At 46.9% G+C, this 17,195-nt stretch overlaps 2 protein-coding genes across 4 annotated transcripts in view; both read right to left on the reverse strand.

Moving 5' to 3' along the window:
- Positions 1-1,950: 1,950 nt before the first annotated feature.
- On the reverse strand, positions 1,951-6,266 carry LOC105486687 (protein FAM25A). The gene is made up of 3 exons (XM_011749695.2): positions 6,182-6,266; positions 4,076-4,138; positions 1,951-2,243 (listed from the first exon to the last, which is right to left on the reverse strand). Exons 1-3 carry the CDS (start codon positions 6,255-6,257, stop codon positions 2,110-2,112), a joined length of 273 nt encoding a protein of 90 aa, XP_011747997.2. The 5' UTR covers positions 6,258-6,266; the 3' UTR covers positions 1,951-2,109.
- The window catches only part of LOC105486686 (arf-GAP with GTPase, ANK repeat and PH domain-containing protein 5-like), a 39,076-nt gene continuing 24,050 nt past the window's right edge, over positions 2,170-17,195 (reverse strand). The window contains exons 6-10 of one of the 3 annotated variants that reach the window (XR_011607884.1): positions 14,869-14,904; positions 11,810-11,861; positions 11,268-11,581; positions 4,076-4,138; positions 2,170-2,243 (exon numbers count right to left, since the gene is read on the reverse strand). Coding sequence is in view for 2 of the 3 variants with exons in the window: in XM_071069888.1 (XP_070925989.1) it covers positions 11,453-11,581; positions 11,810-11,861; positions 14,869-14,904 (217 nt within the window). In the remaining variant the exon portion in view is untranslated. Of the gene's footprint in view, positions 2,244-4,075; positions 4,139-11,064; positions 11,582-11,809; positions 11,862-14,868; positions 14,905-17,195 lie in introns of those variants that run through there. The other 2 variants (XM_071069888.1, XM_071069889.1) reach the window with 2 other exon arrangements.

Here is a 17,195-nt window from a genome sequence, read left to right on the forward strand (position 1 = left end):
CCTCCACGTTGCACACCAAACCTAATAAGCAGAGCCAAACTTTTCATCCAAGTGATTTGGCTAACATTTTAGGATGTTTCTAATCTCTCAGTAATACAAATATGCTACAATAGATCTGTGTGTTTATCCTTTGGGCACTTGTGTGTACCTGTGCATACCTGGAGAATAAAGTCCTGGGAGAGGAAATGCCATCCAAAGAGGAAGTTTCAGTCTATAATACTGCCACCAACAATATGCTCGTGCTTCTGAGTTTGCGTTTGGATCAGGAGAATTTGAAAGTCATCAGGAACCAAACGAGGCTATAAGATTCAACTGTAGCTGGAAAGTGGCAAACGTTCCAAAGCTAAGACATTGGCTATTCCTGGGCTGTTCACAAACTGTGAGGCCAATTCTAGATAAGATTCAGAAATACGGTGAGCAACTCACTTATTTTTTAAGCAAAACACCTTTTCTTCTAATTTATGCTAAGAACAAATAGCTTCCAGCAGAGAAATAGGGGATGCAATATTTTTACAAATTACTTCTCTTATTTTTATTTTAAAAAATTTAAGTTAAACGCTACTTAAAGATATGTTTAACCTCTGTGATACTGACTTGCTCATGAGAAGAAAGAGAGAGGGCCAGGCATCCGCCCACTACTACCCACTATCAACACGTAGGCCTGACATCAGTCGCTAAATATTCTGGGCCGGGCGCAGTGGCTCACGCCTGTAATCCCAGCACTTTGGGAGGCCAAGGCAGGCAGATGATAAGGTCAGGAGATCGAGACCATCCTGGCTAACATGGTGAAACCCCGTCTCTACTAAAAATAAAAAAATTAGCTGGGACTGGTGCCGGGCACCTGTAGTCCCAGCTACTCGGGAGGCTGAGGCAGGAGAATTGTTTGAATCCAGGAGGCAGAGGTTGCAGTGAGCCAAGACCATGCCACTGCACTCCGGCCTGGGCAACAGAGTGAAACTCCGTCTTAAAAAAAAAAAAATCAACAGTGGCTTCTAGGATGACTAAGCAGTGACTCAGTCTCTCCTTGACCAGATTCTGTGACTGTCCAGCAGAAATGCTTATCTGATCTCTGCGAGAACAAGAAGCAGCTCAGTGGGGGCCTGCCTTGCTAAATTCTTGATCAAGCTGGTCTGTTATCTGCCCTGAGTCCTGTAAGAACATCTCAAGAAAAATCCCCCAAAACATGCAAGACAGATGAGGGTCCTTCCTTAGCGTGTTCCTGAAGCACTGAGGTGCCTGAAAGTTTGTATAGTTTCTGGGGAAACAGTTTTTTAGGAAATGTAGCACAGACACTAACTCTTCTTCCAGAAAAGCCCCTTCCTGACATGAAAGGTCTTAGCGTGAGAGAGAAGCATCTGATTTATCATGGGAGCCTATCCAACCAGCAGCAGGGGCCCCAGTGCCAGTGTCCGCCTCAGCAGAGGAGACAGGGAGGACATGCAAAGTGTTTCTGTTGAAAAATATTTCACCTAGGGTGACTATAGTTAGCAGGAATGTATTGTATGTTTCAATGTAGCTAGAAGGCTAGGCACAGTATCCCATGCCTATAACTCCAGCATTTTAGGAGGTCCAGGCAGGCAGATCACTTGAGGTGAGGAGTTCAAGACCAGCCTGGCTAACATGGTGAAATCCCATCTCTACTAAAAATACAGAGAAAAAAAATTAGCTGGGCATGGTGGCCTGTGCTTGTAGTCCAAGCTACTTGGGAGACTGAGGCTGGAGAATTGCTTGAACCTGGGAGGCAGAGGTTGCAGTGAGCCAAGATCACACCATTGCCCTCCAGCCTGGGTGACAGAGCAAGACTCTGTCTCAAAACAAAAAACAAACAAAAAAAAGTAGCTAGCAGAGGGGACTTGAAATGTACCCAACACATAGAAATACCAAATATTCAAGGTGATGGACACCCCAAACACTGATTGATCACCACACATTCTGTGCATGTAATAAATACTCAAATGTACTCCATAAATACGTAAAATATTTTATATCAACAAGAAAATACTTTGCCTAGTGTTTCCATCCAAATGGGAATAAATCCAGGGCTTGATGTACTCATTTCATGGTTTTTTATTGAGTCTCAGGAAGGGTGGGCCGTGGTAGCAGGTGCACTCACTGTCCAAGTTTGTCCAGACTCTCTGCTGCATGGGTGATGGCATTTGTGACTGTGTTGGTCACTGTCTCAGTGACTTCCTTCATCTTTTTGTCCGCTGACTCTTGGGCTTTCTTTACAGCTTCGGCAATGGCTGTTGGAAAGAAAGAGGAAGAATGTCCTAGTGATCCACCCACTGAACTTGTGTCCCCTTGAGTGACCTGTGGGATGTGGCCATCTTAATGGATTAGTCCCTGGAGTGGCCCAATGGGACCAAGGGCAGCAGGACTCCTGGCAGAATGAATTTGAGTTTGGTTTTAATTTCCCCAACAACTTGTATTTCTTCAACTGTGAGTGAGACTGAGCATCTCATGGGTACATTGCCTGCTTGTCCTTTTTTCTGGAAAATGCCTGCTCATGTCTTTTGACCATTTTTATATTGGGTTGTTATATTGGATTATCATTTTTATTACAAATATTTTTAATGAGTTTTTCTTTTGCCTTGGTTTATAATTTTTTTTTTTTGGCTATAGAAAATTTCGAAGTTTTGGGTTGCCAAATTTACTTAATATTTCCTTTATGGCCGCTGGTTTTTTTTGTCATGGTTCTAAAGATTCTCCCCTCTCCAAGATTAGGCCAAAGTCTCTTATGTTATTACAATGTCTAAATGTTTATGATGTCTTCCCCCTCAAAACTCCTATGTTGAAATCCTCAGCCTTAATGTAATGATATTAAGAGGTGCGGCCTTTGGGAGGTTGAAATTAGTACCCACATAAAAAAGACCACAGAGAGCTAGCTCCTCCCACCATGTGAGGACACAGCAAGTCCCATCCACGAACCGGGAAGACGCCCTCACCAGATGCCAAATCTGCCATTGCCTTGACCTTGCACTTCCCATCCTCCAGGAGTGTGAGAAATAAATTTCTGTTGTTTCTAAGTCACCCAGTTTATGGTTTGTTTTTGTGATAGTCTTGCTCTGTCACCCAGGCTGGAGCACAGTGGTACAATCTCAGCTCACTGCAACCTCTGCCTCCCTGGTTCAAGGGCGTCTCCTGCCTCAGACTCCTGAGTAGCTGGGATTACAGGCATGTGCCACCACACACAGCTAATTTTTGTATTTTTAGTAGTGATGGGGTTTCACCATATTGGTCAGGCTGGTCTCGAACTCCTGACCTCAGGTGGCCCACCTGCCTTGGCCTCCCGAAGAGCTAGGATTACAGGTGTGAGCCACTGCACCTGTCCTATGGTATTTTATAATAGCAGCCTGAGCTAAGATGATTATCTCCTAGTAAGTTAATAAATTCATATATGTAAATTTAAGTCCTTCATCTACCTGGAATCTATTTTGTTGAAACGGAATGAAATATACACATGCTTTGTGCATAGTTTTACTCATAGCTCACACACATCAATTTAACATTTAACATAGAATTTTACAAGTTTTTTTTTTTTTTTTTTTTTGAGATGGAGTCTCACTGTCGCCCAGGCTGGAGTGCAGTGGCTCCATCTCGGCTCACTGCAAGCTCCGCCTTCTGGGCTCATGCCATTCTCCTACCTCAGCCTCCCAAGTAGCTGGGACTACAGGTGCCCGCCACCACGCCCAGCTAATTTTTTGTATTTTTAGTAAAGACAGGGTTTCACCACAGACCTCGTGATCCGCCCACCTCGGCCTCCCAAAGTGCTGAGATTACAGGCGTGAGCTGCTGAGCCCGGCCGTGTTAAATGTTTTGTCCCAGTGTGCTGTCACATAGTCTTTTGTGACTTTGTCTTCTTATCATTCCACAGAGAGAACCATCTAGACAGTGCCCTAACGCAGTACGCTCTGTGGCCTCCGATGAGCATAGATAACCGCCCCAGCCAAGAGGCTCTGAAAGGCTGCGACATCAGGGGCAGAGTTTGACCTGGTTAGTCAAAGAACAGGTTGGCCCAGCACCTGGCTTCCCTTCCTCCCTCCCTGCTTCCCTGCCCGACTTCAGCCGACTGTACCTTTCTCTCCAGTCTCCTTGGCATGTCCCACGACCTCCTTCACCACTTCCTCCACGGCATGAACTGAACAGAGGAGACAAGTCCAGGGTGAGGACTCAGAGCAGGCCCGCTGCCCTCCCAGTCCAGGGAGAGGGCTCAAAGAAGTTCCACTGCTCCCCAAGTCCAGGGTGAGGGCTCAGAGCAGGCCCATGCCCCCCGAGTCCAGGGTGAGGGCTCAGAGCAGGCCCATGCCCCCCGAGTCCAGGGTGAGGGCTCAGAGCAGGCCCATGCACCCCGAGTCCAGGGTTAGGGCTTAGAGCAGGCCCACTTACCCTCACAATGGACCTATACGTCCCTGGACATCCAAGGTGGGGCTCTGGGATGCCACCCCCAGCCAGGACAGACTGACTCATGAGAAGGAACTTCCCCCACAGCTGGCTTCATTCGGAGATGCCAGGGCCCTGGCTGCCTGAAGATGAGCTCAGTGAGTCCCGTGAGGGCACAGGTTCCCCAAGCCCCTTGGCCTTGCCCGGCCTGGAATGGCAATGAGCAGACCATCTTGCCAGCTGAGACATGAAGACCAGGCTGGGCCTGTGTGCCAGGTCACACCCCTTTCAGGATGTGCTGGTGCCTGCCCCAGGTCGGTTTCCAACGCCTCATCCAGTAAAACCACATCTCTCAAAGCAATTCCTCCAACAAGAGGGAATTCTCTGCCTACTTCAGGGTTTTTAAAGTGTGGATGGTAGCATGCTAGAACTGAAAGATTTCGGAGTCAGAAGCAATGGTTCTTACTCTAACTCTACCTTCCACCTTTGGGTTCCCTCATCTTTAGAATGGGAATTTGTTGGGATGATGAGACCAACACCAGGTCGTGGGGGCGACAAAGTCCCACGGAGACAAAGAAATGAGAAAAAGTTTGAGAGAGAAAATAGGACCAAGAGATCATCGTGAGTGCGGAGGTTGCAAAGGCCCCGAGCTTTGGGAGCCCATGCTATTTATTGGCGATCTAGCAAGGAAACAGGTGGTGAGGATGTGAGGGTTGAAAGGAAAAGATGTATCAAGTGGATGAGAAACGTATGGCTACTTGAGATAATGGGAGTGCTGGAAGCCAGGAGCCAGCAAGTCTAGCAGACATGCAAGCACCGCCTCAGTTTCTCTCCCAACACTCAGCTTTTCTCCCAACAGGAATCACAGAAACTCAGAGGCTAGTGAAAGGTTAAAGCAGGTGGTCCACACTAGCTGCAGAGTCAAAAACAAAATACGCATCTACTGCCATTTAGAAAGAGGACACAAACTCAGGCAAGACGGTTTTTCACACAATGACCCACGGGTGGGGTCTGGCTGGATCTCCCCACACACAGCTGCTGACTTCTGCCTACAAAATACACTTCGGGACCGGGCGCAGTGGCTCACGCCTGTGATTCCAGCACTTTGGGAGGCCAAGAGGAACGGATCACTTGAGGTCAGGTGTTTGAGACCAGCCTGGCCAACAGGGAGAAACCCCGTCTCTGCTAAAAATACAAAAATTAGCCGGGCATGGTGGTGGGTGCCTGTAATCCCAGTCACTCAGGAGGCTGAGGCAGGAGAATCACTGGAACCCAGGAGGCAGAGTTTACAGTGAACCGAGATCCCACCACTACACTCCAGCCTGGCGGACAAAGCAAGACTCCATCTCAAATACAAATACAAATAAAAATAAACATGCTGTAGGGGACTTGGATGACATTGAAAATGTCCTTTTTGACTTTGAACAGATCAGACTTGGTGACTTGTTAAGAAATCTCTGAAGCTTTAAAGCTATGGTAAAAATAAAAATCCATCTTCCTTTTCCTGCATAGGTTATTCAGAATAGGCTGTTTTGACAAGAAAGGTTCCCCAGATTTCCAGAGGGAAGGGTCCAAGCTGCCAGTGTTCACCCAGCACCAGGACTCATGCCCTGCCCCCAGGAGACCTCCCCAGCTCTGCACCCCTCAACTCCGTGCTGTCCTGGTGGGGCTGGAGACCAGGGTTCCTGAGGGACCAAGGCCTCCCCCCAGGTCCTCACCTGCCTACTAAGATCCGCCTCCAACAGACCCAGTCTGCCCCAGATCCCCCCAGCCCAGGTAGAAAGGAGCCCCAGGTCCTCACTGGCTCCCTCGGTGGCCTTCTCGGTGCGGTGGGCCATGCCCTCAGCAGCCAGCTTCCCCAGGCCTCCCAGCATCATGTGGCAGCAGACAGTGGCCAACTAGGATGCTGAGGACTGGCCCAATGTGCTTTTATAGCTGCCTCTGGTGCCTGTCTACGCTCTGGCCCCAGCCCAGTAGGAGGCTGGATAGGTGAGTCAGAGAGGGTGGCAGCAGGAAGGGGCTGGGTGGAACCACCCTGGCACTGGGTTGGCAGCATCCCCTGACAGCATGAGACTTCTGTAACCCTGTCCTAGGGACCCCATGACGGATAGGGGCAGGGAACAGGGCTGAGGCTGGACAGGAGAGATCTGGACATGCCCCTTCCTTGAGGCAGGGGGCGTGAGTGCCAGCTCCCCGAGACCAAAGCTTCCCAAGCCTGTGGGCACGGATATGTACCTGGAGACAAGGCCCAGGATTCTAAGCCTGCTGCTCCATGTCTCCAGTATGGCCCAGTGGGGGGTTTGGGGGTTCTATGGTCCTGGAGACCTGGGCAGTGCTTTGAGTCGTGAACACAAGTGGAGTGAGGGTGACTGCCCTCCCCATTCCTGGAGACCCTGGCTCTGCAGAGCAGTTTGCAGCCTCCATGGGATAGGTGGGGCGTTCAGGGTGGTGCCTTGCCCAAGGCAGAGGGGGGACAACACTGAGGAGAAGCGTAGTCATCTGGCGCCGCTCAGCTGATGCTCACTCACCCTAGAGGCTCTGTGACGTCAGCGGTGCCCTCCTATCCCCTGGCAGTCTTGGAGGAGTAGACAGAGGCCTCCACCACCACTCAGGGAGATGCTTCTGGCTCTAGTTAGAATCCCCAAGAAAGCAGCTTCCCTGGCTCCTGGCACATCGCATGAGGAGTGGCAGGGCTGCTCCCTAGTCACTCATGATGGACAGAGATGCCTCAAACCACCTGCCACATGCTGCTTCCCTTAGTCACCAGCCCAACCTGAGCCTCCGTTTCCTCATCTGTAAAACGGGGATAGCGTGCCTTCCTGGCTGTGTCACTACTCATCCCTGAGACAAAGCATGCCAGCTCCTGGTAAACACCTGTTCCCTCCACTCGTCACTGAGGAGCTGGGAGGTGCCCTTGGGCAGTGAGCTCTGACCAACCAGTGAGGTGGGCCAAGGAGTGACTGGGACATGAGGCTGCCTGGAGCCAGAGGGCTGGGGATGTGACTTCCGCTGGCTGGGAGCCAAGGAGAGGTGTTCCCATGCTCCTACTTCTGGGGTGCAGGCCTGGGGCAGGGGTCTGAGGCTCTCTCCCCAGTGCAGGCTCCCGGAGCTGCTCTCCTGGGTGTGGCGGAGCTTGATTAGTTTACTGGACTGTGGGCCCTCCCAGCCTGGTACTCGGGAGCTGAGACCCTCTTGCATTCCTGCATGGTGTTTGGGGGCTCCAGGGCTACAGCCAGTCCCCCTAGGGTGGGCAGTGGGTATCGTGGGGCAGCAGGACCTCTGGGTCTCAAGGCCACGGCCCCACACATGCCATTGTTGTCTCCTTTGGCCAGGGGTGAATCGGAGCTTAAACAATTTAGAGGGGCCCTCTTTATGAAAGGGAATACAATCATATGATTCCTGCACATTTTTCATTTATATATGTACGAACTTCTGGACCCAGACGGGGCTGTGAAAGTGGGGGGCCTGGAGCTCGGGCGGGTCCAGATGACCGTGTCCTCCTTTGTAACAGCCAGAGTCCAGGATATTTTGCCCAGGGCATTGGGCTGGCACTGCAGAGGGTTGGGGGCAGGGGGACCCCTGGGACATGGCTGGTGGGAATTGTGCTAGGAAACCTCAGGGATGCTCCCTGGACCTGTCAAAGCCCCTTCCCTGCTCCTTCTGAGGTTGTGTGTCCCCCACCCCCACATGGGTCCTTTCTATGCCTGTTCCCCTGACAAGTGTCATCTGCCTGCTCTAGAATGGTTTCCACACCCCACAGACCCCTCCTCGTGAGCTCCCACCCTAGGGTACTCTGCACCAGTCCCCTCTCTCAGGAGCTCACCAGCCCCAGACAGCCTGTGGTCAGAGCTCAGCCACACAGCAGACCCTGGCCCACTGCCCAGCCCAGAGCCAGGCCCACCACAGCCTCTGGGGACAACTGCCCTTCCCCCCACCCCTCCACATGGTCCCTGCCCATGAGACCCTGCCCTGCTAATTCAATGCACTGCCTGGTGTGAGCACTGCGATTCTAATGACAACACCCCATGGCCCTAGACCTCCTGGGCAAGGCTGGGTCCAGACACAGATCCCGAATGCCCGCGGGGGAGAAGACAAGAGGCCTGGGGAGGCCCAGGACCAGACATGGGCCCCAGGCCCTGGTGCCCTCCCATTGGCCTTCCAGCTGCTGCTGCTGTGACCAGATCCCCATCCACCCAGCCCAGCCCATGGGCCCCAGCAGGCCCTCTGTGCCCCACCTCTGGGGCAGACCCCTAAGAGTGGGACCCCTTTGTAGCCAAAGAACCTGAGATAGCCCCAAATCCTCCTAACCATGATGGATCCTGGTCTGAGGGGCTGGGCTCAGGTGACTCCTGCAGGGAACTTCACCTGCCTGGATGAGGTCAGGGGTGAATTAGGTGGGGCCTGCCCCCCCACCCCATCATGGAAGAGGTTCAGCCCACAATGGCCCAAGGGGGCCACCCTTGGGCCCAGGGACCCCAGTCACCATATCCTGAGTCAGAAGGTCAAGTCCAGCCTCAGGCAGGGAGAATCTGGTTTTGACAGGAGCAGATACATTCTCAAGGTGGAATTTGCCCAACAAACTAGCTTGGCAAGGGACTAGCTGGCTGAATCACTGAGTCAAGGAGAGCCAGTGTTTCAAATAGCAATTTGCCAACTTAGCAATGACCAATTCTGAAAAACAATTTGTTTATCTGAAGTACTTAAATACTTAGGCTGTCTCATGTCTGAAGCCTGATGATGCCTTGTGTGATTTAAAGGACAGACGTCACGAATGCCGAGAGTTTTGTGGCAGTCCATCCTGCCGGTGTCTTCTCCCACTTTTGTTCTGTGGATTTGAGCTCACAGCTTGTGCTGTGCCCACCGCCTGCCCCCGCTAACAAGACTCCCGGAAACTTGGCTGGCCAGTCACCAGAGGAACAGGGGCCCGGCAGCGCGCCAGCATCCACCCACCTGTGGGTACCAGTCAGGCTCCTGGGGGAAGCCAGAGGACGTATTCGAATGGGTACTTGAGGAAAGGGGCTGTTCACAGAAGTGTGGACAGAGTTAAGGGAACCAGTGAGAGATGAGGAATGCCCTGGAGCAGCAAGAGGGCGAGCTGTTCTCTCCCTGGGTCTAGAGGGACAGGAAAGGTGTCCACAGACCCCAAAGACAGCTGTGGGTGTAGAGGAGGATCATCAGGAGCTGCAGTCATCAGTAGAAAGATGTGGCCATTGCCAAACCAGCAAGGAAGAATCTGAGCAAATAACTACCTCTCCTCTCTCTCTCCCACCTCCTGTGACATCCCCCATTGTCTGAATTCCACTAGGGCCAGAGAGCGAGGCATGCTGGTGATGCAGCCCAAGAGGGAGCGGGCAGAGAGGAGCCAGTGGGTATGGAGGCGAAACAGAGAAACAGAGAATTCCAGCTCACTCTGCGGGATGTCTGGGTCTGATAGAAACATGGCAGCAGCTTTATTATTATTATTATTATTATTATTATTATTATTATTATTACTACTACTACTATTACTATTATTTTGAGATGGAGTTTCACTCTTGTTGCCCAGGGTGAAGTGCAGTAGCACGATCTCGGCTCACTGTAACTTCTACCTCCCAGGTTCAAGAGATCCTCCTGCCTCAGCCTCCTGAGTAGCTGGGATTACAGGCACACACCACCATGCCTTGCTAATTTTTGTATTTTTGGTAGAGATCGGGCTTCACCATGTTGGCCAGCCTGGTATCGAACTCCTGACCTCAGGTGCTCCACCTGCCTCGGCCTCCCAAAGGGCTGGGATTACAGGTGTGAGCCACTGTGCTAGGCCTGTAGCAGCTTAATTTTACAGTGTCCCTTTTCTCCTTCTGGAAACTATATGGAGCAACAACAAGACTGAGGAGGAGGAAGAGGAGGAGGAAGAAAAAGCCCATCATCAACACACACATCAAACTCAACTTCAGAGAAATTAGGAAGCTGGGAAGCCACGTAAACCCAAAAGCAGGTGACACCAGCAGAACCAACACAGGAAGCCAGGGAAGTGCAGAAGAACAGGGCATGGGGGGCGACCTGGGGGGGATCTTCATTGTTGCCAGCAACACACACTCCCAGGAGGGGAGGACCCTCAGAGTGAGAACGGAGAGTTGCGGAAGTGAAGAATGAAGGAGCAGGTGCTGCCCGGGGAAGTCCAGGGGTGCGGAATCTGAGAGCATCCCTTCCCAAGAGAGGCGGGAACACTTGGGAAGGCAGGGCTGAGTTCCTGGAGGCTGTATCTGTGAAAGGAGGCTGGCAGTAGAAACTGCCTGAAGACGAGTGGGTTCTGAGAGGCAGAGGGGCAGCGCTACAGAGGTGAGGCTGATGCTTCTGTGCAGGAAGGGCAGGTTCCTGAGGAAGGGAGCCCCGAATGCTCTCCACTAGATTCCCAGGGAGCCCCACTCCCTCCACAGGGACCTCGCACTGACATCTGGGAAATGCCATTCATATTGGAACCTCCAACACACTGCCGTGAATGTGAGGGTTTCGTGACTGATGGGGTAGGTTTCTCTCCCAACTCAGTAGTATAATTTCCATTTATTCCTCCCCCAGCCTCCCTGAACGTTCACCTCTTAGATAGCCACAGTACGGTGATCAGAACCAGGAAATCCACATTCTCATATTTAACCAGATTAAAATTATTTCACAAAATAAACAATTTTATTAATTTAATACATTTAAATAATGTTTAAATATATTTAAATTATTTAATTTAAATTGAACATATTAGCTAAACTAAAGTCCTTATTGGAGTTTCACCACTTTTTCCACTAATGTCCTTTTTCTGTTCCCAAATGCCATCCAGGATCACGGGGCATTTAGTTATTTCTTAGTCTCTTGACATTTTGTAGGACTGCAGTGACAGTTCCTCAGTCTTTCCTTACCTTTCCTAACCGTGACACTTTGAACCAGTACTGATCAGTATTTGTCAAATGTTCCTCGATTTGGGTTTTTCTGATGTATTTCCATGATTGGACTGAAGTTATGCACTTTTGGCCATTACAGTACAAAAATGATGTGGAATCCTTCCCCGTGCATTCCATCAGAGTTATGGCACTGATAGTTCTTCTTACTGATGATGTTGAACTTGTTCACTTGGTTCAGGTTTCTGCTTGAACAGGGACCTGGGAGGCAGAGCCTGCAGGGAGCCGAGATCACATGACTGCACTCCAGCCTGGGCTACAGAGAGAGACTCCACCTCAAAAAAAAAAAAAAAAAAGATACACTTTCTGTTATGGTCATACTAGCTCACTAACTAAACAGAGCTACAGATCAGTTCTTATTCCAGCACATTCTTTTTACAACACTTAAGATGACTAAATGTAACATGAAACGGGGAAGATTTTTAAAAAGATGCCTTTGACTTCAGCATGAAACAGATACAAGTGTATGATGAAAATACAACCGCAATAAAAGCGCCACTTACCGTAAATGAGTATAACTTCTCATCAGATATGCTCAAAGATCCATCTGCATCTCTATAAAATAAGAGTGTGCATTACTTCAAAAACTGTTAATATATTAGTATCACATATGTTTAGTAAAATACTGCCTCCTGTGTGCTTTGCTGTTTACCGAAGCAGTTTTTATGAATTCTCCTGGATCCTGACTTGCAGAGGGTTTCCTGACTTCTTCTTTCTCAGAACTTCATGTCCTGTACTGTGAAGTCTTTTTTACAATAACCAGTCAGAAATGCCCGTAAGTACTGACTCTCCCTAACAGGCAATGGCAACAAACCAAATATATTTTCACTCTTCTAACCACACACTGAAACACAAGAATGTTTTACAAAGCAGTAGTGATGAACTTTAACAAATGTAAACGTGATTCAGATTTCCTAGCTTCCTTTCTCTTTAGTTCTCTGTAGTATACTCTCGTGACATATTTATGTATTTTCTGTTGTTTGAATTAAAAACTCATCTGCCTTTTTAAGAGGCCAGTCTTTGATGAACTTTAAACTTTGTAAAACTAATGCATTGTGCCTACATGATAAACCAGTGGTTCCCCAAATGTGCTCTGTGGACCTCTCAGGATCCCCAAGACCCTTTCCAGAAGGCCTAAGAGGCCAACTGTTCTTTTTTTTTTTTTTTTTTTTCGAGACCGAGTTTCACTCTTGTTGCCCAGGCTGGAGTACAATGGCACGATCTCGGTTCACGGCAATCTTTGCCTCCCAGGTTCAAGTGATTCTCCTACCTCAACCTCCCAAGTAGCTGGGATTACAGGCGCCCACCACCACGCCCAGCTAATTTTTGTATTTTTAGTAGAGATGTGGTTTCACTATGTTGGCCAGGCTGGTATTGAACTCCTGACCTCAGGTGATCTGCTCGCCTTGGACTCCCAAAGTGCTGGGATTACAGGCCTGAGCCACTGTGCCTGGCCAACACTGTTCTGAATCATACTAATTAAACCTGAGAAAGCTGATTTAAAAATTTAAAAATTTGTAAAAGTAATACAAAGTCATTGCCTGCTTTTTCGTTGACATTTGCCATGACTGTATAAAAGTAAAAGTGGGTAAAACTGCTGGTTTCTCAGCATAAATCAAGGCAGTGGTACCAATTACATTAGTCACTCTATTCTTTACTATCCCCTATAGTTAAAAAAGGTAGCCTGAATTACTTAAGAATGTCTTTGATGAAGCAGTAGAAATTAATGTTATTAAATCTTGACATGTCTCTTTACGATTCTGGTAAGTGGAAAGTTAACAAGAAGCGCTTCTGCTGACTGCAGTACAGTCATTGTTGTTTTTTTTTTTAAAAAAAGAATTCGTGATTTAATTGTGAACTGAACAACCAATTTTTTCACAGAACATTGTTTTTATTTAAAAGTACAACTGGGCCGGCGCTGTGGCTCATGCCTGTAAAATCCTAGCACTTTGGGAGGCCAAAGCAGGCAGATGGCTTGAGCTCCTTCAGCAGTTCGAGACCAGCCTAGGCAACATAACAAAAACCTGTCTCTACCAACAACACAAGAAAATTAGCCTGGCGTGGTGCCACACATCTGTGGTCCCAGCTACACAGGAGCCTGAGGTGAGAGGATTGCTTGAGCTGAGATCATGCCAAAGCACTCCAGCCAAGTGACAGAGTGAGACTCAGTCTAAAAAAAGAAGTAAAACTATCATTCTCAAAAATAAATGAAGTGAGAGTTTGTTCCTTCAAGGAAATTGAGTATTTGTTCCCAATGATGAAATTTAAGCTTTCCTGAGAACTTTGAAAAACTTGTTCCTTCTACTGTAGCCTTGACAGCTTTTCAATACTTAAAGGCGTTTTAAAGTAAGATTGGTGATTAAACTAACAGTGATTTTTGACATAATAAAACATAAACCAATATATTCCAAGTAACTAATGCATAATATTGTAAATGCAAGTATGGGGGAAAGATCCATTTACTGTGCAAGAAAGATCAATGAGTACTGATGGAATAAATTTATTAATATGGAAAATGCCACTGTAACTAATTTAAGAAACTAGCACTTGTGAAGTTTTGATTTAGTATTAAAGAATACCCACAACTGTCTGAAAACTTTAAAATACACCTTTTACCAGCTACCTATTTGCATGAGGTTAGGTCATCTTATTGCTTCTTTTTTTCTTTTCTTGAGATGGAGTCTCCCTCTGTCACTCAGGCTGGGGTGCAATGGCGAGATCTCGGCTCACTGCAACGTCTGCCTCCCAGGTTCAAGTGATTCTCCGGTCTCAGCCTCCCAAGTAGTAGCTAGACTACAGGCATGCACCACCATGTCCAGCCATTTTTGTACTTTCAGCAGAGGCGGGTTTCACCATGTTAGTCAGGATGGTCTTGATCTCCTGACCTTGTGGTCCACCCACCTTGGCCTCCCAAAGTGCTGGGATTACAGGCGTGAGCCACCGTGCTCAGCCTCTTATTACTTTTTTATAGCAAATTGTAAAGAAACATCTAGAGAATCCAGTTGTCTCCTATTAAGCTCAACATGAGAGACTTTAAATAATACAAATACATGACACACTTTTTACTCAACTTTTGATTGTAGAAAAGTTATTTTTTCAACGAAAAATTTCTGTTAATAATATTGTTCTCAAGGAATATTTTCTGTTGTTACAACCTGGGCCATGGGTTACTACTGACATCTAGTCGGTAGCGGCCATGAATGCTGCTAAACTCTCTGCAATGCACAGGACAGTCCTCACAACAAAGCGTTATCTAGCTCATAATATCAACAGTGCTAAGGCTGTGAAATCTAAACTAAAAATAGATTTTGAAAAAAAATCTCAATGTTATATTTCTACCACAGTAAATATCAGTATAATCAATATAAACACACATTCTTTGAGATTCTCAATCATTTAAGAATTAAGAGTCTTAAGGAACAAAGAAAACACAAATAATTTGCTTCAATATTTTAGCAGGCACAATACAGCTTATGATGTCTAGAGCTGTGACCTAACACTGAGCTTGGTATCTTGCAAAGCAATTAGCTAGAATAACAAGACAGATTTCTAAAAAGCTCACCTTTGCGTGATATCATGATGTATCTCCAAGGTCACTCTGTGGAAAGAAAAACAATTCATAACAATAGATGTTATCATTTGTTAGACCTGAAGACACTTTTTAAAAGCAGGGCAGAGGAAACTCTCCTAGCGGCCCTGAAATTCAAATCTTCTAGTTCAGAACAGCACCATAAGGGCTTTGTTTCATTTCTTGGTTTTTCACAAAAATATGAGAACTAAAATGTGAGGCAATATGCTGTTAAGAAGACGTGTTTCTGTTGATGATTATAATATATAAATAATAACAGATTTCACTGTTATATGCTCTTCTACCCACAAAACCTTTCGTCCCATCCGATTTATTTTATGTGTTTATTTTTTGACCCAGAATCTCGCTCTGTTGCTCAGACTGGAGTGCAGTGGTGGGATCTTGGCTCACCACAACCTCCACCTCCCAGGTTCAAGCGATTCTCATGCCTCAGCCTCCCAAGTAGCTGGGGGTCACTGCAACCTCTGTCTCCCAGGTTCAAGCGATTCACCAGTCTCAGCCTCAGCACAGTTTTGTGCCACTATGCCCAGGTAATTTTGTGTGTGTGTGTTGTTTTTGGGATAGAGATTCACTCTTGTTGCCCAGGCTTGAGTGCAATGGTGCGATCTTGGCTCACCACAACCTCTGCCTCCTGGGTTCAAGCCATTCTCCTGCCTCAACATCCTGAGTAGCTGGGATTACAGGCATGCACCACCACGCCCAGCTAATTTTGTAGAGTGAGGCTGAAAACAACTGAGGGAAGGCAAATCTCAATTTTAGTAATAGGTCTATACAATATTAGCACTTTTTGAAAAGCCTGAAACATTAGCATGTAAGATGGATATGTCTACAGTGCTTCAAGTAGTTTTCATCTCTGAAATAATTTTAAAATCACAGAATTTAAAGTTACATGCTGGAAAGGACCAATGACCTTACATGACATTTAATACAACACTCATTTTACAGATCAGGGAAACAAACCTTAAAAACTGACTTGCCCAAGGTCCCACCAAATAGGAGCAGTTTCTCGTCCTAAACTCAAATGAAGCCGTGGCTCTCAAACTTTGCTGCATGTTAAAATCACCTGAGAAGCTTTAATAACTGCCTCATCTTCAACATGAGACATTTCAATGTAATTAGTGTTGGGTATGACTCTGGGCATCAAGGTTGTTGGTAAAAGTTTCCCAGGTGATTTCAATGTGCAGCAAAGTTTGGAATGATAGAGCTGGGGTGAAAATCAGAATCTTCTGGGATGCCTTTCTTCACATAAAGATGCCTCACATCCATCCCATTTTCCTAAAAGGCTTCTCAGTGCCTAGAGATAGAGGGAAGGTGAAGATGGGAAGATACATGTGTTTGCAGACCTGTATTTTGAAAAAAAACCTTGCATAAGTGATCTCAGTGAGTTCCACCTATCCCACTGACAACACTGCACTACTGACTCGTGATAAACATTTTTCAAAACCTTTTCTTGAAGCCAATTTGCCCTATTAATTTGCTCAATAAACCTTTATTTCACCAATAGTTAATATGCCAAATGATTATTTCTCAAACTTGCTGATGGCAAATTAAAACTTACTTTACTTTCAAAAGTAGACTTCTAAAAAGTAGGATGAGGAAAAAAACACGAAATATGTTTGAGCAAGATTAATCTTCAAAGCTATTTTTGAATTGTATGCTAACACATCAAAATCTTTTGAACTCAAAGAAGCCAGGGACTCTAGGTAAAGCAGTTTTGGTGTATGTGTGCTCGAAGATTTAAGAGACTTGGCTGACTACAGACATTTAGTGATTACTCAACAGGTCCCAAAGCTCAGGACTTGAGACAGAGTTTGAGTCCAGTTTTTGCTGAAACACAATTTCATCACAACTATTGTTAAAAGGGAGGGAGGAAAGTGACATTATTATGAGTATAAACTTGCCACTTTTATTGAAGTAAAATTGAATTAGCTAAAAAGGCTAGTGCATTTGAAACGAAATTGTTTATAAGCTAGTTATGTTTACAGAATGAATAGTAAAATTAAAGATAAAAATATTAATATTCTAAATTACGACTTTCCAAACTGTGTTCTCAAAATCAACACTCATGACCCAGGAGATGATAATAATGTACACTGGACAGCCCCTGTGGAGCTGGTGCTGGTGTTGGTTGTTGTTCCTTTTAAAATAAACTTCATCTCAGGGTGCTCTCAAAGCGCATCTTTGTAGCCCATGAGGTGCTCATGCACAATGGGAGAAATTCAAATGCAGATACACTGTGGTGTCAGAAGAGGAAAAGCTGTTCCTTCTTCTGAGTCGAATGTTGAAAGTAGTACACACTG

This window comes from Macaca nemestrina, chromosome 9 (genome assembly GCF_043159975.1).
Source record: "Macaca nemestrina isolate mMacNem1 chromosome 9, mMacNem.hap1, whole genome shotgun sequence".
NCBI classification, from domain to species: Eukaryota; Metazoa; Chordata; class Mammalia; order Primates; family Cercopithecidae; genus Macaca; species Macaca nemestrina.

Coding starts and splice junctions, on each gene's coding strand:
- LOC105486687 (XM_011749695.2), bottom strand. CDS start 6,257: ATGATGCTGGGAGGCCTGGGGAAGCTGGCTGCTGAGGGCATGGCCCAC. Junction 4,139..6,181: donor GAAGGCCACCGAGGGAGCCA/GTGAGGACCTGG, acceptor TCCTCTGTTCAG/TTCATGCCGTGGAGGAAGTG. Junction 2,244..4,075: donor CAAGGAGACTGGAGAGAAAG/GTACAGTCGGCT, acceptor TCTTTCCAACAG/CCATTGCCGAAGCTGTAAAG.